Source organism: Balaenoptera ricei, chromosome 1 (genome assembly GCF_028023285.1).
Source record: "Balaenoptera ricei isolate mBalRic1 chromosome 1, mBalRic1.hap2, whole genome shotgun sequence".
Taxonomy (NCBI): domain Eukaryota; kingdom Metazoa; phylum Chordata; class Mammalia; order Artiodactyla; family Balaenopteridae; genus Balaenoptera; species Balaenoptera ricei.
The window spans coordinates 174,542,905-174,563,914 of NC_082639.1; the positions used below are offsets into that span (position 1 = coordinate 174,542,905).

At 39.0% G+C, this 21,010-nt stretch overlaps 1 protein-coding gene across 7 annotated transcripts in view; it reads right to left on the reverse strand.

Annotated features, from left to right (window-relative positions):
- Positions 1-19,402, reverse strand: part of MARK1 (microtubule affinity regulating kinase 1) — a 144,121-nt gene extending 124,719 nt beyond the window's left edge. For 6 of the 7 annotated variants that reach the window (XM_059942206.1, XM_059942214.1, XM_059942189.1 and 3 more), the window contains exon 1: positions 19,094-19,402. In XM_059942206.1, coding sequence (XP_059798189.1) covers positions 19,094-19,144 — 51 coding nt within the window. In that variant the 5' untranslated portion in view covers positions 19,145-19,402. Of the gene's footprint in view, positions 1-7,637; positions 7,692-19,093 lie in introns of those variants that run through there. The other variant, XM_059942232.1, reaches the window with a different exon arrangement.
- Between the last annotated feature and the right edge of the window lie 1,608 nt (positions 19,403-21,010).

Sequence of the window (21,010 nt, forward strand, 5' to 3'; positions counted from 1 at the left end):
TTTTTACAGGTGTGGTTACCAACACAAAGTTACAAGGAACATAAAAACAAAAAACAAAAAAAACACATGACCATGATCCACTCAAGGAAAGAAAATAAGTCTCCAGAAATCAAGCCTAAAGAAACCAGAGTTATGCGTATTACCTGACAAGGAGTTCAAAATAACTGACATAAAGATGCTCAATGATCTTATGAAAATGATGCATAAACAAAATCAGAATATCAATAAAGAGATAAAAGAACCAAACAGAAATTTTGCAGCTGAAGAATGCAATAACTAAACTGAAAAATTCATTAAAGGGGTTCAACCAATTCTTGATGAAGCAGAATAAAGAATCAACAAACTTGAAGACAGGTTGTTTGTAATTATCTAGTGAGAAAAACAAAAACAAAAAATAATGAAAAAAGAGTGAAGAAAGCCTAAAGTACTTATGGGATACCTATGGTATTTATAGGGACTAATATCCACATCTGGGGGTCTTAGAAGATGAGAGAGAAAGGACAGAAAGTTTATTTAAAGAAAAAAATGGCTGAAAAATTCCCAAATATGGAGAAGGAAATGGATATCCAGATTTAAGAAACCCAAGAGAGTTTAAATAGGATGAACCCCAAACAGGATGAACCCAAATATGTCCACACCAAGACACATTATAATCAAATTCTCAAAAGTCAAAGACAGAGAATTTTGAAAGCAGCAAGAAAAAAAGTACTTGTCACATACAAAGGAACTCCCACAAACCTAGCAGCAGATTTCTCAGCAGAAAGTTTGCAGACCAGGAAAAAATGCAATTAATACATTCAAACTGGTGAAAGAAAAAACAAAAAACAAAAAACCTGCCAACCAAGAATGCTGTATCCAGGAAAACTGTCCTTCAAAATGAAGGAAAGAAAAATTTTCAAAATTTTTAACAAACTTTTAAACAAAAGCTGAGGGAATTTATCACCACTAGACCTGCCTTACAAGAAATACTAAAGGCAGTCATTCAAATTGAAACAAAAAGACACTAAACAGCAACAGGAAAGCATATGAAAATATAAAGTCTACTGGTAAAAAGAAATACACAGACAAATACAAAATACTATAATACTGTAATGATGGTACATAAATCATTTTAATTCTGGTACATTAGTTAAAAAACAAAAATATTTTTTAAATTATAACTATAAATGTATGTTAAAGAACACAATATAAAAAGATGTAATTTGTGCAATCAATACTATAAAGTATTGAGGAGGGAAAAATAAAAGTGCAAAATTTTTGTATGAAATTGAAGTTAAATTGTTATCAGCTTAAAATAGATTGCTGTAACTATAAAACATTTTAGATGAGCCCCATGGTAACCACAAAGAAAATACCTACAGAAAACACATACACACACATACACACACACACACACACACACACACACACATACACACACACACAGGAGAAATAAATCAAAGCATGTTACTACGAAAAAAAAATCAAAACACATAAAAAGACAGCAAAAGATGTTGAGACAAAAAAAATTATAAGACAGAAAACAATTAACAAAATAACAAAAGTAAATCCTTCTCTATCAATAACTACTTTAGATATAAATAATTTAAACTCCATGCTCAAAAGACACAATGACTGAAAGGATTTAAAAAAAAAAAAGAAAATCCCAACTAGATGCTGTTTAAAAGAGACTCACTTTAGATGTAAGGACACACATATGCTGAAAGTGAAAGCATGGAAGAAGATATCCATGCAAGTGGTAACCGAAAGAGAGCAGGTGTGGCCATATTTATATCAGACAAATTAGACTTTAAGTCAAAAAATGTCACAAGAGACAAAGAGGGACATTATATAATGATAAAACGGTCAATTCACCAGGAAGATAGAACAATTATAAATATTTCTAGACCCAACACCAAAGCACTTAAATACACAAAGCAAACACTGACTGAAATTAGGAGAGAAATAGACAGCAACACAATAACAGATTTTACCACCTCACTGTTAATAATGGCTAGAACCCCAACAGAAGATCAAAGAGAAAACAGAGGACTTGAACAACGCTACAGACTAAATGAACCTAACAGAAATATACAGAACATTTCACTCAACAGCAGCAGAAAGCACGTACAACGGTCTCCAGGTGACAAAAAATGTCTTAACAAATTTAAGAATACTAAAATCATACCAAATATCTTATCCAAACTGGTATAAAATTTGAAATCAATAACAGGAAGAAAAAATGGAAAATTCACATGCATGTGGAAATTAACACATTCTTGAACAACCAATGGATCAAAGAGGAAATTAAAAACATATCTTGAAACAAATGAAAACACAATACACAAAAATGTATGGAGATGAAGCAAAAGTAGTACTGAGGAGCATTTAGACCAATAAACGCCTATATCAAAAAAAAATACATATATATATATATACGTATATATATCTATATATGTATATATATATATATATCTCAAATAACCTAACTCTACACCTCAAGGAACTAGATAAAGAAGAAAAATCTAAGCCTAAAACTAGCAGAAGGAAAGATATTACAATTAAAAGTATAGCAGAAATAAATGAAATAGAGAATAGAAAAACAATAGAAAAAGTCAACAAAGAGTTGGTTTTATGCAAATTAACAAATGACATTTTTTTAGCTAGGCTAACTAAAAAAGAGAGAGAGAAGACTCAAATAAATAAAATCATAAATGAAAAGGAGACCATTCAACTGATGCCACAGAAATATAAAGGACCCTAAGGGACTGCTATGAACAATTAATTACATGCCAAGAATAACCTAGAGGAAATGGAGAAATCCCTACAAACACAACCTATTGAGACTGAACCATAAAGAAACAGAAAATCTGGGGAGGTATATAACTAGTAAGGAGATAGAATTAGTAATCGAACACCTTCCAACAAAGAAAAACCCAGTACCAGATGGCTTTACTGGTGAATTCCATCAAACATTTAAAGAAGAATTAATACCAGTCCTTCTTAATCTTTTCCAAAAATTGAAGAAAGGGGAACACTTCCTAACTCATCATATGAGGCCAGCATTACACTAATACCAAAGCCAGAAAAAGACACTACAATAAAAGAAAACTAAAGGCCAATAACCCTGATGAATATAAATGCAAAAATCCTAAACATATTAGCAAACCAAATTTAAAACATATTAAAGGATCATACAAGTTGAATTTATTGCAAAGATACAAAGATGGTCAACATATGATAACCAATGTAACACACCACACTAATAGAACAAAGGATAAAAATCATATGATCATCTCTATTGATGCATAAAAGGCATTTGACAAAATTCAATGCCCTTTCATGATAAAAATTCTCAACTCTCTAGGAATAGAAAAATTACCTCAGCATAATAAAAGCTTCATATGAAAAGCCCACAGCTAACATCATACTGAAAGTCTTTCCTCTAAGATCAGGAATAAGGAAAGTATACTCACTATTGCCTCTTATATTCAACACAGTACCCTCATCCCTCAGTATCCTCAGGGGATAGGTTCCAGGCCCCTCTACCCCCATGGATACCGAAATCTACAGATGCTCAAGTCCCTTACATAAAATGAAAGAGTACTTGTATATAACCTACACACATCCTCCCACATACTTAAATCACCTCTAGATTACTATTAAGTAATATAATAATATAATATGAATAAAAGCTATGTAAATAGTTCTTAGTGCACAACGAATTCAACTTTTGCTTTATGGAACTTTCTGTAATTTTACTTTCCGAATTTTTTTTTAGTTGCAATTGGTTGGACCCATAGATGCTGACCCTGCAGATATATAGGACCAACTGTACTGGAAGTTCTGGCCAAAGCAATTAGGCAAGAAAAATAAAGGGCATCCAATTGGAAAGGAAAAAGTAGAAGTATCTCTGTTTGCGTACGAAACGATCTGATATGTAGAACACCCTACAAATTACACACACACACACAAACTGTTTGAACTATAAACAAATTCATAAAAGTTTCAGTACAAAATCAACAAATATCAGATATGTTTCTATACAGTACCACCAACAAACGACACAAAAAAAAAATTAAGAAAACAATTCCATTTATAATAGCATCAAAAACAATAAAATGCTCAGGAATAAACTTAACCAAGGAGGCAAAATACTTTTACATTGAAAACTACAAAACATTGCTACAAGAAATTAAAGACACAAATAAATGGAAGGATCTCCTATGTCATAGATTGTAAGATTTAATGTTGATAAAATGTCCATACTACGCAAAGAAACTACAGATTCAACACACTCCCTATCAAAACCCCAATGGCATTTTTTACAGAAACAGAAAAAACAGTCCTAAAATCCACTGGGAACCATAAGGACCCTAAATAGCCAAAACAAGCTTGAGAAAGAACAAAACTGAAGGTCTCACACTTTGACTTCAAAACATATTGCAAAGCTACAAGTAATAAAACAGTATGGTACTGGCATATAGACAGACACATAAACCAATGGAACAAAATCTACAGACCAAAAATAAATCTATCTATATATGGTTAAACGATCTTTGACAAGAGTGCCAAGAATACACAAGGGGAAAAACACAGTCTGTTTCAACAAATGGTGCTGGGAAAACTGGATATCCGGATGTAAAAGAAAGAAAATGGACCTTTCTCTTATATAATACACAAAATTCAACTCAAAATGGATTAAAGACTTAAACTTAAGGCCTGAAACTATAAAACTCCTAAAAGAAAACATAGAGGGAAAGGTTCACTATGTTGGTCTTGGCAATGATTTCATGGATATGACACCAAAAGCACAAGCAACCAGGCAAAAATAAGTAGGTGGGATTACATCAAACTAAAAAGCTTCTGCACAGCAAAGGAAACTATCAACAGAGTGAAAAAGCAAACTATGGAATGAAAGGAAAGATTTGCAAACCATGTATCTGAAAAGGGGTTAACATCCAAAATATGTAAGGAACTCCTACAATTCAACAGCAAAAAAACAATCAGACTCTTTTAAATGGGCAAAGGATTTGAATAGATATTTCTCCAAAGATGTATAAATGGCCAACAGGTATATGAAAAGATGCTCAACATCACTAATCATCAGGGAAATGCAAATCCAAACCACAATGAGGGATCACTTCACACCTGTTAGAATATATTATCAAAACACAAAACCAGGAAATAACAAATGTTGATGAGGATATGGAGAAATCAGAACCCTTGTGCAGTTAGTGGTAATGTAAAATGGTGCAGCCACTATGGAAAACGGTACAGAGGTTCCTCAAAAAGTTAAAAATAGAACTACCCTATGACTCAGCAATCCCACTTCTAGGTATTTATTCAAAAGAACTGGAATCAGAAATATCAAAATATCAAAGAGATATTTGCACTCCCACATTCACTACATCATTATTCACAATAGCCAAGATATGAAAACAATCCAAATGTCCATCAATAGCTAAATAGATAAAGATACACATTCAACTGACTATTTTTCCACCATAAAAGAAAGGAAATTCTGTCACATGCTACAACATGGATGGAACTTGAGAATACTATTCTAAATTAAATTAGCCAGTCATGGAATGATTAATACTGCATGAGTCCAGTAGGACCAAGATGGCAGAGTAGAAAGACCCTGAGCTCACCTCCTCTTAAGAACACATCAAGATCACAATGATCTGCAGAACAACCATCAATGAGAAGGACCAGAACCCACCAGAAGAGATCTTCTATAACTAAAGACATAAAGAAGGAAACACAGCAAGACAGGTAGGAGGGGCAGACTTGTAATATAGTCAAGTCCCATACTCCCAGATGGGTAACCCACAAACTGGAGAATAATTACATTCCAGAGGTTCTCCCATAGGAGTTAGAGCTCTGTGCCCATGTCAGGCTCCCCAGCCCCAGAGTCTTATACCAGGAAGACAAGCCCCCAGAGGATTTGGCTTTGAAGGCCAGTGGGGCATAATTTCGGGAGCCCCACAGGACTGGGGGAAATAGAGACTTCACCATGAAAGGGCGCACACAAAATCTCACATGTTCTAGGACCCAGGGTAAACGCAGTAATTTGATAGAAGCCTGGACCAGACCTATCTGCTGATCTTGGAGAGTCTCCCAGAGAGGTGGGGGGCAGCTGCAGCTCACACCACGGACCCCTTCTACCTCACGAATGCTTGTGCTGGTCGGTGCCATTGTGGAATCCCACCCCACTCATCAGCACTGAGACTTGTGTCCCCCAAAACAGCCTGTAGGACCAGTGGTGGGACGCCTCTGGCCAAGCAACTGGGTGGGGACACAGTCTCACTCATCAGCAAACAGACTGCCTAAAGACCTCCTGAGCCCACAGCACCTCTAGACACGCCTCAAATATGGCCCTGCCCACCAGAGGGCCCAGGACTCAAATCCAACCACCAGTGGACAGGCACCAGCTCCAGAATCTACTGCCCCAACCGGCTGCCTTCCAGAAAGCTTGCTCTAGCCTCTGGAGCAGCCTCACCAACCAGGGGGCAGGCACTAGATGCAAGAAAATGACAATCCAACAGCCTGCAGGCCCAGCCTGCCCACAGCAGGCCAGACCCTGCCCTGAGACCAGCAGGACCCCTGCCCTGCCCATTAACGGGCCAACACAAGCTTCAGGACACCCCACACCCCATATCCAACTCTGTCAGGAACCAGCCCCACCAACCAATGACCTGACACCAGCTCTGGGATCCCTAGACAACCAAACTCCAGGACCTGGTGCTGTCTGCGAGCAGTCCAGCACTAACCCCAGGACCTGGCTTCAACCACCAGTGAGTGGGCAACAGCCCCAGAGTCTTCGGGATCCTGACTCTGCCCATCAGTGAGCCAGCATAAGCTCCGGGGAGCCTAGGGGTTCTGTAAACAGCCACTTCGTGACCCAGTACCACTAACCAGCGGCCAGCAGCCTCTGCACAAAGCAGGGCCTGGCAAACTAGCAGACTGGGAGTCAACCAAGCCTATCAGACTGCCCACACAGCCCACAGCAACAGAAGGACACATGCAGCCCTCATAGGGGGAACTCCTATAGCATATCGCTTGGGTGATGAGAGGAACTGAATTCCTGGGAAACATAATCAACCTACCAGATAGAAAAAAAATAAAAACAGTATCTTAGGTAAAATGTGGTGATAGGGAAATAAGATAAAACCTCAAACAAAGAAACAAGATAAAATCCCAGAAGAAGAACTAAGTGAACTGGAGAGAAGCAATCTACACAAGAAGGTGTTCAGGGTAGTGATCATAAATATGATCAAAGAATTCAGAAGAAGAATGAATGCACAGAGTGACAACTTAGAAGTTTTTAACAAAGAGTTGGAAAATATAAAGAACAACCAAACAGAGATGAAGATTACACTAACTGAAATCAAAAATACATTAGAAACAATCAACAGTAAACTAAATGATAAATAGGAACAGATCAGCAAACCATAAGACAAAGTAGGGGAAATCACTGATGCTGAAGAGAAAAGAAGAAAAACAGAATGAAAAAAAATGAGGACAGTTTAAGAGACCTCTGGGACAACATCAAGCACACTAATATTCACATTATAGGGATCCCAGAAGGAGAAGAGAGAGAGAAAGGGGAAGAGAACATATTTGAAAACATCATAGCTGAAAACTTTTCTAACCTTGGGAAAGAAACAGATATCCAAGTCCAGTAGGCACAGAAAGTCCCATACAGGATTAACCTAAAGAGGAATACACAAAGACACACTGTAGTTAAAATGGCAAACAGTTAAGACAACATTAAAAGCAACAAGGGAAAAGCAACAAACAATATACAAGGGAACTCCCATAAGGCTATCAGCTGACTTTACAGCAGAAACCCTGCAGGCCAGAAGGGAGTGGCACGATATATTTAAAGTAATGAACGGGAAAGACCTACAACCAAAAATACTCTATCCAGCAATGCTCTTGTTCAGATTTGATGGAGAGATTAAAAGCTTTACAGATAAGTAAAACCTAAAAGAGTTCAGCACTATCAAACCACCTTTAAACAAATATTAAAGGAACTCCTCTAAGTGAAAAAAGAAAAGGCCACAACTAGAAACATGAAAATTACAAAATGAAAAAGCTCATCAGTAGAGGCAAATATAACAAAAAGGTAGGAAATCATCCAGGCACAAAGCTAATAGGAAGTTAAAAAGACAAAAGTAGTAAGATCATCTATATCCACAATAAGCAGTTAAGGGATACACATAACAATTAGATGTAAAATATGATATCAAAAACAGTAGTTGTGAGGGGAGGAGAGTACCAATGCAGGGTTTTCAAAATCCATTTGAAATTAAGAGACCAGCAAATTAAAACAATCACATATATACAGGTTGCTAAATAAAAACCTCATGGTAACCATAAACCAAAAATCTATAATAGATATACACACAAAAAAAGAAAAAGGATACCAAACATAAAACTAAAGATAGTCATCAAATCACAAGAGAAGAAAACAAAAGAAGAAGGGAAAAAAAAGACCTATAAAAACAACCCAAAACAAGTAACAAAAGGGCAATAAGAACATACACAGCAATAATTACCTTAAATTTAAATGGACTAAATGTTCCAATCAAAAGACACAGTCCGGCTGAATGGAAACAAACAAACAAAAAGACCCATATATATGCTGTCTACAAAAGACTCACCTCATATATAAAGACACAGACTGAAAATGAGGGGATGGAAAAAGGTATTGCATGCAAATGGAAATCTAAAGAAAGCCGGGGTAGCAACGGTTACATCAGACAAAATAGGCTTTAAAATAAAGACTGTTACAAAAGAAAAAGAAGGACACTACATAATGATTAAGGGATCAGTCCAAGAGGTAGATATAATAATTGTAAATATATATACATCCAACATAGGAAATCCTAAATACATAAAGCAAGTATTAACAGACATAAAGGGAGGAATCGACAGTAACACAGTAATAGTAGGAGACTTTAAAACCCCACTTACATCAATGGACAGATCATCCAGATAGAAAATCAATAAGGAAACACTGGCCTTAAATGACACAATAGAGCAGATGGACTTAATTGATATATAGAAAGCATTCCATCAAAAGCATCAGAATACACATTCTAGAAAGAGTGGATATATGCATGTACAAAACTGATTCACTTTGCTGTACAGAAGAAACTAACAACATTTTAAATCAACTACAAAAAAAATTTTAATTAAAAAACAAAGACAAAAATGAGTTTAGCACCATGATGAATAGAATTGCGTTATTACCCAAAAACTAAAATGCAGAACTTTTTTTAATATTTGTGATTATTTTTACCAAAAGTATACTTTAAGAATAAATTATATGTAGATTTTTAATATTCTTTAAAAAAAGAATACACGTTCTTTCCAAGTGCACGTGGAACACTGTCCAGGAGAGATCACATGCTAGGCTACAAAACAAGCCTTGGTAAATTTAAGAAAACTGAAATCCTATCTAGCGTCTTTTCCAACCACGACACTATGAGACTAGAAATCAACTATGAGAAAAAAACTGCAAAAAACACAAACATGTGGAAGCTAAACAATATGCCATAAAAACATTGGTCCATAAAAACAACCAATGGATCACTGAAGAAATCAAGAGGAAATGAAAAAATACCTAGAGACAAAAGAAAATGAAAACACAACGGTCTAAATCCTATGAGACGCAGCAAAAGCAGTTCTAAGGGTGAAGTTAATAGTGATCCAAGCATCTGGGGAAACAATAAAAATCTCAAACAAGCAACCTAACCTTACACCCAAAGCAACTAGAGAAAGAACAAACAAGGTCCAAAGTTAGTAGAAAGAAAGAAATCATAAACATCAGAGCAGAATAAATGAAATAGAGACAAAGAAAACAATAGAAAAGATCAATGAAACTAAAAGGTGCTTCTCTGAAAAGATAAAATTGATAAACTACTAGCCAGACTCATCAAGAAAAAAAGGGAGAGGGCACAAATCAATAAAATTAGAAATGAGGAAGAAGAAGTTACAACTGACACCACAGAAATACAAATGATCATAAAAGACTGCTACAGGCAACTATATGCCAACAAAATGGACAACCTAGAAAAAATGGACAAATTCTTGGAAAGGTACAACCTTCCAAGACTGAGCCAGGAAAAAATAGAAAATGTGAACAGACCAATCACAAGTACTGACATTGAAACTGTGATGAAAAATTTCCAACAAACAAAAGTCCAGGACCAGATGGCTTCACAGGTGAATTTTATCAAACATTTAGAGAAGAATTAATGCCTATCCTTTTGAAACTCTTTCCAAAAATTGCAGAGAAAGGAACAATCCCAAACTCATTCTATGAGGCCATCATAACCTGATGCCAAAACCAGACAAAGATACACCCCCCAAAAAATGTTACAGCCCAATATCACTGATGAACATAGACGCAAAAATCCTCAACAAAGTACTAGCAAAGGAGGCAAGAATACACAATGGAGAAAAGATAGTCTCTTTAGTAAGTGGTGCTGGGAAAACTGGACAGCTACATGTAAAAGAATGAAATTAGAACATTCTCTAACACCACAGAGAAAAATAAACTCGAAATGGATTAAAGACCTAAATGTAATGCTGGATACTATAAAACGCTTAGAAGCAAACATAGCCCCACAAACTGTGAGGTTGGGAAGTAGATATAGTCATGTTCAAGAAGTCCAAGAATGGCTTAACTTCCTTATGTTTGTTTTAAACAATTAGTGTTGCTCTTTTTAAGACAGATAAAGAATACCAAGTGGACATGCTGTATGGCTAGGTCTTTGTTAGGTGCTCTGACATAAACCACAGCAATACCTTTGTGGATCCATCTCCTAGAGTAATGAAAATAAAAACAAAAATAAATAAATAGAGTCTAATTAAACTGAAAAGCTTTTGCACAGCCAAGGAAAAGATAGCCCACAGAATGGGAGAAAATATTTGCAAACGAAGCGACCGACAAGTGATGACTCTCCAAAATATACAAACAGCTCATGCAGCTCTATATCAAAAAAACAAACAACTCAGTCAAAAAATGTGCAGAAGATCTAAATAGACATTTCTCCAAAGGAAACATACAGATGGCCAAAACGCACATGAAAAGATGCTCAACATCGCTAAGTATTAGAGAAATGCAGATCAAAACTACGATGAGGTATCACTTCACACTGGACAGAATGGCCATCGTCAAAAAGTCTACAAACAATAAATGCTGGAGAGGGGGTGGAGAAAAGGGAAACGTCCTACACTGTTGGTGGGAATGTAAGTTGGTACAACCAGTGTGGAGAACAGTATGGTGGTTCCTTAAAAAAGCAAAAATAGAACTACCATACGAGCCAGAAATCCCACTCCTGGGCATATTACCTGGAGAAAACCATAATTTGAAAAGATACATGCACCCCAATGTTAACTGCAGCACTATTTACAATAGCCAAGACATGGAAGTAACCTAAATGTCCATCAACAGATGAACAGATACAGAAGATGTGGCATATATATACAATGGACTATTACTCAGCAATAAAAAAAAGAATGAAATAATGCCATTTGCAGCAACATGGATGGACCTAGAGATTATCATACGAAGTGAAGAAAGTCAGACAGGGAAAGACAAATATGTGATATCACCTATATGTGGAATCTAAAAAGAATGATACAAGTAAACTTATTTCAGAAACAGAAACAGACTCACGGACTTCAAAAACAAACTTACAGTTACCAAAGGGGAAACATGGGTGGGGGGGGAGGGATAAATTAGGAGTTTGGGATGAATATATACACACTACTATATATAAAAGATAATCAACAAGGACCTACTGTATACCAGAGGGAACGCTACTCAATATTCTATAATAACCTATATGGAAAAAGAATCTGAAAAAGAATGGATATATATATATATATGTATAACTGAATCACTTAGTTATATACCGGAAACTAACACAATATTGTAACTCAGCCATACTCCCAATGTAAAATAAAAAATTAAATTAAAAGATAAACAGCTCATACACCTCAATATCAAAAAAAAAAAATCCGATTTAAAAATGAGCAGAAGAAATGAATAGACATTTCTCCAAAGAGGACATGCAGATGGCCAAGAGGCACATGAAAAGATGCTAAACACTGCTAATCATCAGGGAAATGCAAATGAAAACCACAATGAGATATCACCTCACAGCTTTTGGGATGGCTACCATCAAAAAGAACACAGATAACAAATGTTGGTGAGGATGTGGATAAAAGGGAACCCTCCTACACTGTTGGTGGGAAGGTAGAGTGTTTCAGCCATTGTGGAAAACAATACGGAAGTTTCTTAAAAAACTAAAAATACAACTACCATGTGATCCAGCAATTCAGCTCCTGGGTATATACCCGAAAAAAACCCAAAAACACTAACTGGAAAAGATATATGCATGCCAATGTTCATAGCACCATTATTTATAACTGCCAAGATATGGAAGCAATCTAAGTGTCCATCAACAGACGAATGTACAAAGAAAATGTGGTGTATATGTATGCAATGGAATACTACTTAGCCATAAAAAAGAATGAAATTTGGCCATTTGCAGCAGCATGGATGGACTTGGAGGGTATTATGCGAAGTAAAATAAGTCAGACAGAGAAAGGCAAATACTGTATGCTATCACTTATATATGGAATCTAAAATATACAACAAACTAGTGAATACAGCAAAAAAGAAATAGACTCACAGATACAGAGAACAAACTAGGGTTACCAGTGGAGAAAGGGAAGAGGGGAGAAGCAATATAGAGTAGGGGATTAAGAGATACAAACTATTACATATAAAATAAGCTTCAAGATATATTGTAAAACACAAGGAATATAACCAATATTTTATAATAACTATAAATGGAGTATAACCTTTAAAAATTGTGAATCAGTACACTGTACACCTGTAACTTACATGATATTGTACATCAACTATACTTCAAAAAAAAAAAAAACTGCATGAGTCCACTTAAATGAGGTATCTAAAGCAATCAAACTTACAGAAGCAGAAAGTAGAATTGTGGTGGCCAGGGGCTAGAGAGAGAGAAAAATGGGAGCTGTTCAATGAACATAAAGTTTCAGGCATGCAAGATGAAAAGGTTCTGCCTCAGTTAACAATATTGTATTGTACATTTAGAAATTTGTTAAAAAGGCAGATCTCACGTTATGTGCTTTTTCCCAGTATAAAAAATAAATTCAACAAAAAGGTTAACAGTGATTTAAATACAGCTAAAGAGTTTTAGTTAACTGAAAGATAGACCTAAACATGTTACACGCAGAAATTGTACAGCAGATTGTACTATAGATTACAGTACAGGGAAACAATGAAATAGGGGGAAAAAATGGATGAGCGTCTAAGACATATGTAGCATAGAAAGAGAATTTTAGCATATCTAATCAGAGGACCAGAAACACTAGAGAGAACAGTAGTAAGGCTATATTCAGAGAGATAATGGTTGCTCCATTTCCAAAATTTATGAAAGATATAATCCACAGAGTTTAGATCTAAACAAATTATACAGCTTGTAGTACAAAGACACAATAACTCACAGAAAAAATGAATCAAGAAGTTAAAGCATAACTATGGAGAACAGTATGGAGGGGCCTTAAAAAACTAAAAATAGAGTTACCATATGATCCAGCAATCCCACTCCTGGGCATATATCCAGAGAAGATACATGCACCCCAATGTTCACAGCAGCACTATTTACAATAGCCAAGACATGGAAGCAACCTAAATGCCCATCAACAAATGAATAGATAAAGAAAATGCAGCATATATACACAATGGAATATTACTCAGCCTTAAAAAAAGAATGAAATAATTCCATTTGCAGCAACATGGATGGACCCAGAGATTACCATACCAAGTAAAGTAAGTCAGATAGAGAAAAACAAATATCATATGATATCACTTACATGTGGAATCTAAAAAAATGATACAAGTGAACTTATTTACAAAACAGAAATAGATTCACAGAAATAGAAAACAAACTTACGGTTATCAAAGGGGAAAAAGGGCAGGGGGAGGGAGGATAAATTGGGAATTTGGGATTAACAGATACATACTACTATACATAAAATAGACAAACAACAAGGACCTACTGTACAGCACAGGGAACTATATTCAATATCTTGTAATAACCTATAATGTAAAAGAATCTGAAAAAAGAATGAAAAAAAGAATCTGTATAACTGAATCACTTTGGTGTACACCTGAAACTAACACAACATTGTAAATCAACTACTTCAGTTAAAAAAAGAAAAAGAAAAGAAAAGAAGTTAAGGCATATGGAAGAGTTAAGGTACAACATAATGTAATCAGAGTACCAAAATAAAATTCTAAAGAGACCAGAAACAAGGCAATGTTCAAAAAGATAATATATGGTAAGTATCCAGAACTAATAAAAAGAATATGAATTCAAAGACATGAGAAGCAAACAAGAAGAAAAGAAATCCATACTTAAATACACTGTAGAGAAAATATAACACCTAAGAAAAAGAATCTTAAAAAGAGACAGACAGAAAAGACACCTATACCTACTGGCAGATGACTTCTGAACAGAAACAATGGAAATAAGTAGACAATGGAATATCAACTTAGAATAGGAGACTGAGCAAGGCTATCTTTCAAGAAAATGGACAAAAAATATTTTCATATTTAAAAAAGAAAGTTTATGACTAACAATCCTTTACCAAAAGAACTTTGAAGATGCTATCAGGAAAAGGGAAAATGACCTCCAAAGGAAAGTCTGAGATGGAAAAGGGAATGGTAAAAAAAAATAATAATAATTTAAAATATGTGGCTGATTCTAAACAACCTGAGCTTTAAAAGGATAAGAAGGAGAAGGAGAAGAAGGAGAGTTAGTAATAGCATTGAGTTCAGAAGGAAAATGATAGAAGGCAAAGACATTTTTTTCTCACAACAGACCGTCCTGCATACCCACTTTGGAGACCAGTGGTATGGCCTACACATACACAGATGTTCAGCTACAGCAGACAGCAGTGCTGGCTACAATCATTTCAGAGGTCTTCTTAAAAACATGAGCCATGCCATAAGGGACTTGTAAGTCTGGGGTAAGGGGAAAAGAACAGGGCACTCCAGACAGAGAAAATAGCAAAGGCTCAGGAATGAGATGAGCATGGCATACCCTGTTCTTCAACCAATAAAGTATCTCATATCATCGCACATGTTCTTTTGAAATCTCTAAGACAAAAGCAAAACAAACCAAAAACCTCAAGAAGCAATAACGTGAGTAAAGCAACAGTGGAAGACATCAAATATTCGTTATGACCTTGGGCAGGTCACTTCACTCTCTGAAGGCTTTGTAGTATGTAATATCCATCGATCCCAGTGTCACTAATATATTTTGATGACAAATGAAAAAATTCAAAAGGGGAATATTATAGGACTGATCTCTTATATATTACTACTAGTCATTGTACTGGCACTGGCGATACAGAACAAAGGAGACAAAGTAAATCAGCAATTAGAAGGCAATGTGATAGGTCCTGTGACATGAGAGGTATGCACGGGAAAATTAGAAAACCCAGCAGTAGTGGCAAAAGCATGCTTCACTCTTGCCTTTTCAAACTACTAATGTCCACCTTGGTAGTTGTTCCAGCCATTACAGTGAAATTCAGATCTATGAAAACAATCATCATCAAGAGTTTTGTTATTAAAAGTTTCAAAATAAACTTAACCAAAGTCAATTTTAAAACATCCCGAGAAGGAATCAAATCAATTTCCTTCATACTGATCAAAATTTCACCACAGAAAGCTAGTCGGGACACTTTGGATGCATAAAAATTAGCAAAATTAGAGTTTTTCTAAAACATGAAAACAATTCTTGCTCCATTTAAAAGTACATAAGAGTAACGGTAATATATTCTCTCTATCCACGCTGGAATTATCCAAGTATAATCTAACAGAAGCAAAAAATATATATATATATATATATATATTTCAAATACCCATTCTCTTTCTGGACTTACACTTTACAACCTAAAATCAAACACATTTTGCATAAATTAATTCTATGATCTACAACATATGTTTTCTACTTCACTGCGAAGTATTCATTGCCTTTAAAGTTAATCATCGGTTGTTCTGTTGTATTTAGCCATTTGAGGCCTATTAATAATGCACACACAAATCCTTCATCTAAGAAAATACTCCTGAAAAAATACACACAGAATGGTCTCAGAGAAAAGCAATTCTTTCTCGCTCTACTAGATACAGTAGTAGTAAAGAGCAGAATATTTACTACTAATGTTACAGTGCTGCAACATTCTTCTTCTGAACTGTTTAATATGTATATAATATTAACATTTACTTACATATCCTCAATATATATTAGTGACATGGGGAAGGGTAGACATCACATATTCCCAAGGATACCAAATCCATTCACATATGACTAAAATGCTTATAATAACTGCAAATGACAATACAATTCAAAGATTCTTTAATTACCTTATTTGTTTAAATTAAAATATTTTTGGCAGTAATAAAATGTTTTTAGTTATGTCCTTAATATTCCAAAAGGCTTACAAGCATTTAATAGTCACACGAATGTAGATTTTCACAACCATTTTTTAAAATGTGTCAATTTAACTGAAAACAACTTCAAACAAATGTTCATTTTGATTATCATACTGGCCTTAATATATTAGCTAACAAGCAGATATGTTCCTTTATTTCACTGATGAGAGGTAAGCAAGAATGGGTAATGACATTTACTACCAACCAGAGAACAGAGAGAGACACAAATGGTGATTTAATAGCCATCACTGGTGACCCTTTGATAAACACCTATAGCACCTATAAACCAATTTAGCCCTATTTACACACAGCTTTCTAATGTACACTATTTCTCTGGGACTATATTTACCTTTCTTCTTAAGTTCTTTGAGGGGAGAGGCCTTGTCTTAAATACTGCTTCTCTATCCCTTCCAGCTCAAAAAACAAAACTGAGTGCATACGTATTGATAAATTAACAGCCACAGTATAATAGGTACTTCGCATGGCAGTTAGGAGAAAATCAGGATGTGGGTAAAGGAAGCTAAACGGAGCTATAGTTATGCACAATGCAACCAACAACAAGGGACAAGATCATAAAAGTGACTTTGAAATAACATGCTCAGAAACAGAGCAAATCAGTTTACTTAGCATAATCATTTTCAGAAGGTACAGCAAAATTTAGCACACTGTTATTGCTTAACTGAAACCCCCCCCCCTTTTTTTTTTTTGGTCTTACAAGTGATGCTGCATTTTGTACTATTCCCTGATTCAGATTTCTATAATGCTATCTCATGTCTGTATAAAGCACCTTATTCATACAACTGTGGAAAGAGCTATACTATTCAAAATCCAGAAGAAAATAAAAACAATGTATTTTTCCACCTCTCCTAGGTTAAAAACACACAGAGTGTTTTGCTAATAAAAACAAAGGTCATCATCTGTCTTACTTTTCATTCATACTGAATGACACGGTTTTTTAAAGATTTTCTGTTAGAAAAATTCTGTACTACCTTGGCTTTAAAATCAACTTTAACCCAATTTTGTACCTTTTTCCGTCACCTTCTTCAATCTCTCAATCAAAATTATGTATCAATTATATTTTTAAAAACAATTAGGAGGCTTTTAAAAACAGTTACGATGTAAACTAAGTTATAAGTTACGGTAACAGCAGCCTTACACTGTATCTTTACCATTTGAAATGCACGACACTAGACAAGACAAAAGCATACTCTGAAATCTCTTCCTGGGTCTTCTACAATAGTCTCTTACCAAAATTTCTTCTCCCTTCGTATATCAAGTTTCTGTGCTCCCCTACTCTCCAAGATTTAAAAATCTGTTTATACCTCCCTCCAACACTTCAGGGGTGAGTTTGTATGTCTTCTGTCTCGTATCTTTTGTTTAAGAACGCCAAAACCCTTCATTATTTTATTTTACCAATCCTATGAAGGCAGTGGTACACCAAGAGCTGGAGAGTCAAGGAGTTAACTAGACAATCAGAAATTGGACAGCCGACCAAAACTTAGCACCCCTCTAAGGGGTACGCAAACCCAGTCAGAAAGATCAGCAAAGGCCCTATTTACAGGTCATGAGGGCTTTAAAAAAAATTATTTTTAAACGCTTTCCCACAAAGGAACTCGCGCGCACACACACAATTGCACTTTTCAGAATGTGGAAATACAACTGATCTGGTTCTTTCGGTTTTCAAGAGTTTAAACACCAGGGACATCTGCATCTAGATAAAAACTCCTGAGGGCAATTTGATCAAAGACACAGAAAATCCTTCCTTCAAAGAAATGCACCGTGTGACACTCCAAGGAGGAGGAGAGGTATTTAAAGTAAAACCTGCCCTGAATTATTACCAACGACTTGAGAAAGAGAAGCAAAAGCCGTTGGCTTCATACAGCTTTTAAACATTTTGCTGTAACCCTGGGGCCACAGAAGCTGATGGTGAAATTCTTCTGCTCATCTCTATAGAAGAGTATCACACAGCAGTAGAAACTCGGGACACACCAACACACACATCCAATCTCTACTCCCATTCTCGTCCCTTCCATTCCCGACCTTCCCCGTTTGGTGCCCAAGACCCAGATGTGGACACAGTGTTACAAAAAGCAAAGTCATGGGACAATGCAGGCGGGTGGGAGGGCAAAGGACCGAAAGAGCCAGAAAAGCAAGGGAAAAGAGGCAGTCGGATGGCTTGTCTGTGATCATAAAGCAAACATTCGGGTGGGGATACGGAATGCGCGTGGAAATAAAGCCATCCGGGATGCCCACTCTGCCATCTCCTTGTGCCTGTCGCCCTCCATCACCCCATCCTCTCCCGGAGGACCACCTCCGCGGGGAGGGCGCCACTTACGGTGCCCCCACCCTCACCCTTCAGGGGAAAGCAGTGAAATGGGGCTGGAAGGGAGGATGGGGGCTCAGCCCGGGACGAAGGTCACGCCGGGCGCCAGGTGGACACCCTGCGGCGGGTGGCCGCTCTGGGGACCCGGGGCGGCCCATGCGGAAGGTGAAGCGGGGGTCCGGGGAGCGTCTGGCCCCGCCGCTCCCGGGGAGGCTCCGGCTACTCACGTTCTCCGTGTCCCGCTCATTCACCGTCGGCAATGGCGTCCGGGCCGACATTTTGTGCGGGCGGCGGGGTCGGGCCGGGGTCTCGCGGGCCGGGCTGCGGGCCCCGGGAGCGAGCGGCAGGGGTTGCGGCCGCGGGCGCGAGGCCGGGGCCGGGCCGGGGCGAGCGGCTCCCACAGGCCGCGGGCGGTGCAACAAGCGGCCCCGGCGGCGGAGCGGGGGGAGAGGACGCCGCGGAAGGGGAGGGGGAGCCGCTTCCCGCGGCGGCGCCGCCGGGGGACGCGAGCCGGGGCGAGGGAGGGCTGCGGGCGAGGGCGGTTGCCCGGCGCGGGCCGGGCGGCGAGGCCGGCGGGATGCAGCGCCGAGGCTGGGAGGCGGGGCGGGAGTCGGGGGGCGGCGTCCGGGCCCCGCTAGGCTCTCCCGGCCATGGCCGAAGGTGAAGCGGCGCCGCAAATCACTGCTTGGTTCGGCCCGCCGAGCGCGACCGGGAGCCGGGAGCCGCGGCCCTGACAGCGCCGCCCGCGCCGCGCCCAGAGCCCCGCCTCAGGTGAGCGGCGCCGCCCGGCCGAGCCGCAGCCACGCGCCCGGGGCCCAGCGCGGCGGCGCCCCCGCTCCCGGCGCCCCCCGTCCCGGCTCGGTCCGCGCGGTCCCCGCCGCCGCCACAGCCGCCGCGCCTGAGCCGGGAGGAGCTGCCCGAGCCGGCTGCGCGAGGAGCGGCGGGCGCGGCACGCTGCGCCCAGAGGCACTTGGCGGCCGCCGCCGGGTGGGCGGGCGCCAGCCGAGGGGGCCTCTCCATTCATTCCCTCATTAGGGATGCGGGGCCGCCTCCTCCTCCTCCCGCGCTCCCTCGCCCGCCTGTCCCCGTGTTTATTTTTGTTTCTCGCCCCACCCGCGGAGTACGGTCGTCTCAGAGCTTCTGGTGGTTTTTAGTTTGATTCATGTTTGGGTTTTGCCGGGGGGAGGTGACAGGGCGCTGATGCAATTGAGTGGTCCTCTTTTTGTCCGTTTCATGCGGGAAGAATGGGTACGATCCTACCCTGGATCCGACACCGCCTGTCTCCTGTCTCAGGACTTTTCCCATTCTTAAATTCATCCCCTCCTCCCACGTTTCCCAGCTTTCTCAATTTCTGTGCTCCCCTGAGCCCTCTCCTGGGAGCCGTTGGGTTCAGGGTCACTGAATAGTTGGGCAGAGGGCACAAAAGCCCCTAAAAGCGCCAGCAGCCTCGGAGGCGCTGCTCCAGAACGCTGTGCGAGGCGCTCCGGCCAGGCGGCTCGCCTAGGTGCCCGGCACCGGGCGGCCTCCTTGGGAACCGGGTCGGCGGAAGAGGTCGCCAGGCGCCCGCCGCAGCACCCCCAGAGTGGCTGCGCCCCGGGAGTCACGACGTCTACCCTGGCTGGTCGTCACTTCCTGGGACGCAAGGAAGTGTCACTTAGGCGGGCTTGTTTAGGGAGGGAGGGGAGCTGTCTCTGATTTTGGCCCTGGCCTACCTCCTCCAGGTGGCTTCCTCACCCTTCCGCCCACCTGCCACTTCTTACATCATGCAGACATCCCTCTGTAATGCGTTACGCGGGGCCCCCTAAAAAGCATTGCTGCTTCTTCCTATCTAATTTGAGAGCTTACATTTTGCACACTCAGCCTCCAGAACAAAAACCTTACCATCTCCCTATTCCTCGTCTTTCCAATATGTCTTTTTCACTTTCTTTCATGACTGGTCAGGACGATAAAAGGAGCAATAGATAGCAGGGGTAAATTCAATTTTTGAGCTACTTCCTTAAGCCTCCAATGGGGATCTTAAGATGATAGGAAATTCCTCCTCTCTCCTGAAGTTCATCCATTTGAAGGAGGAATCCCTGCACCAGATGGTTTTTTTAATCCTAACTCGTAAAGGTTGTCTCTGAAAACTTAACACTTGACCCTTA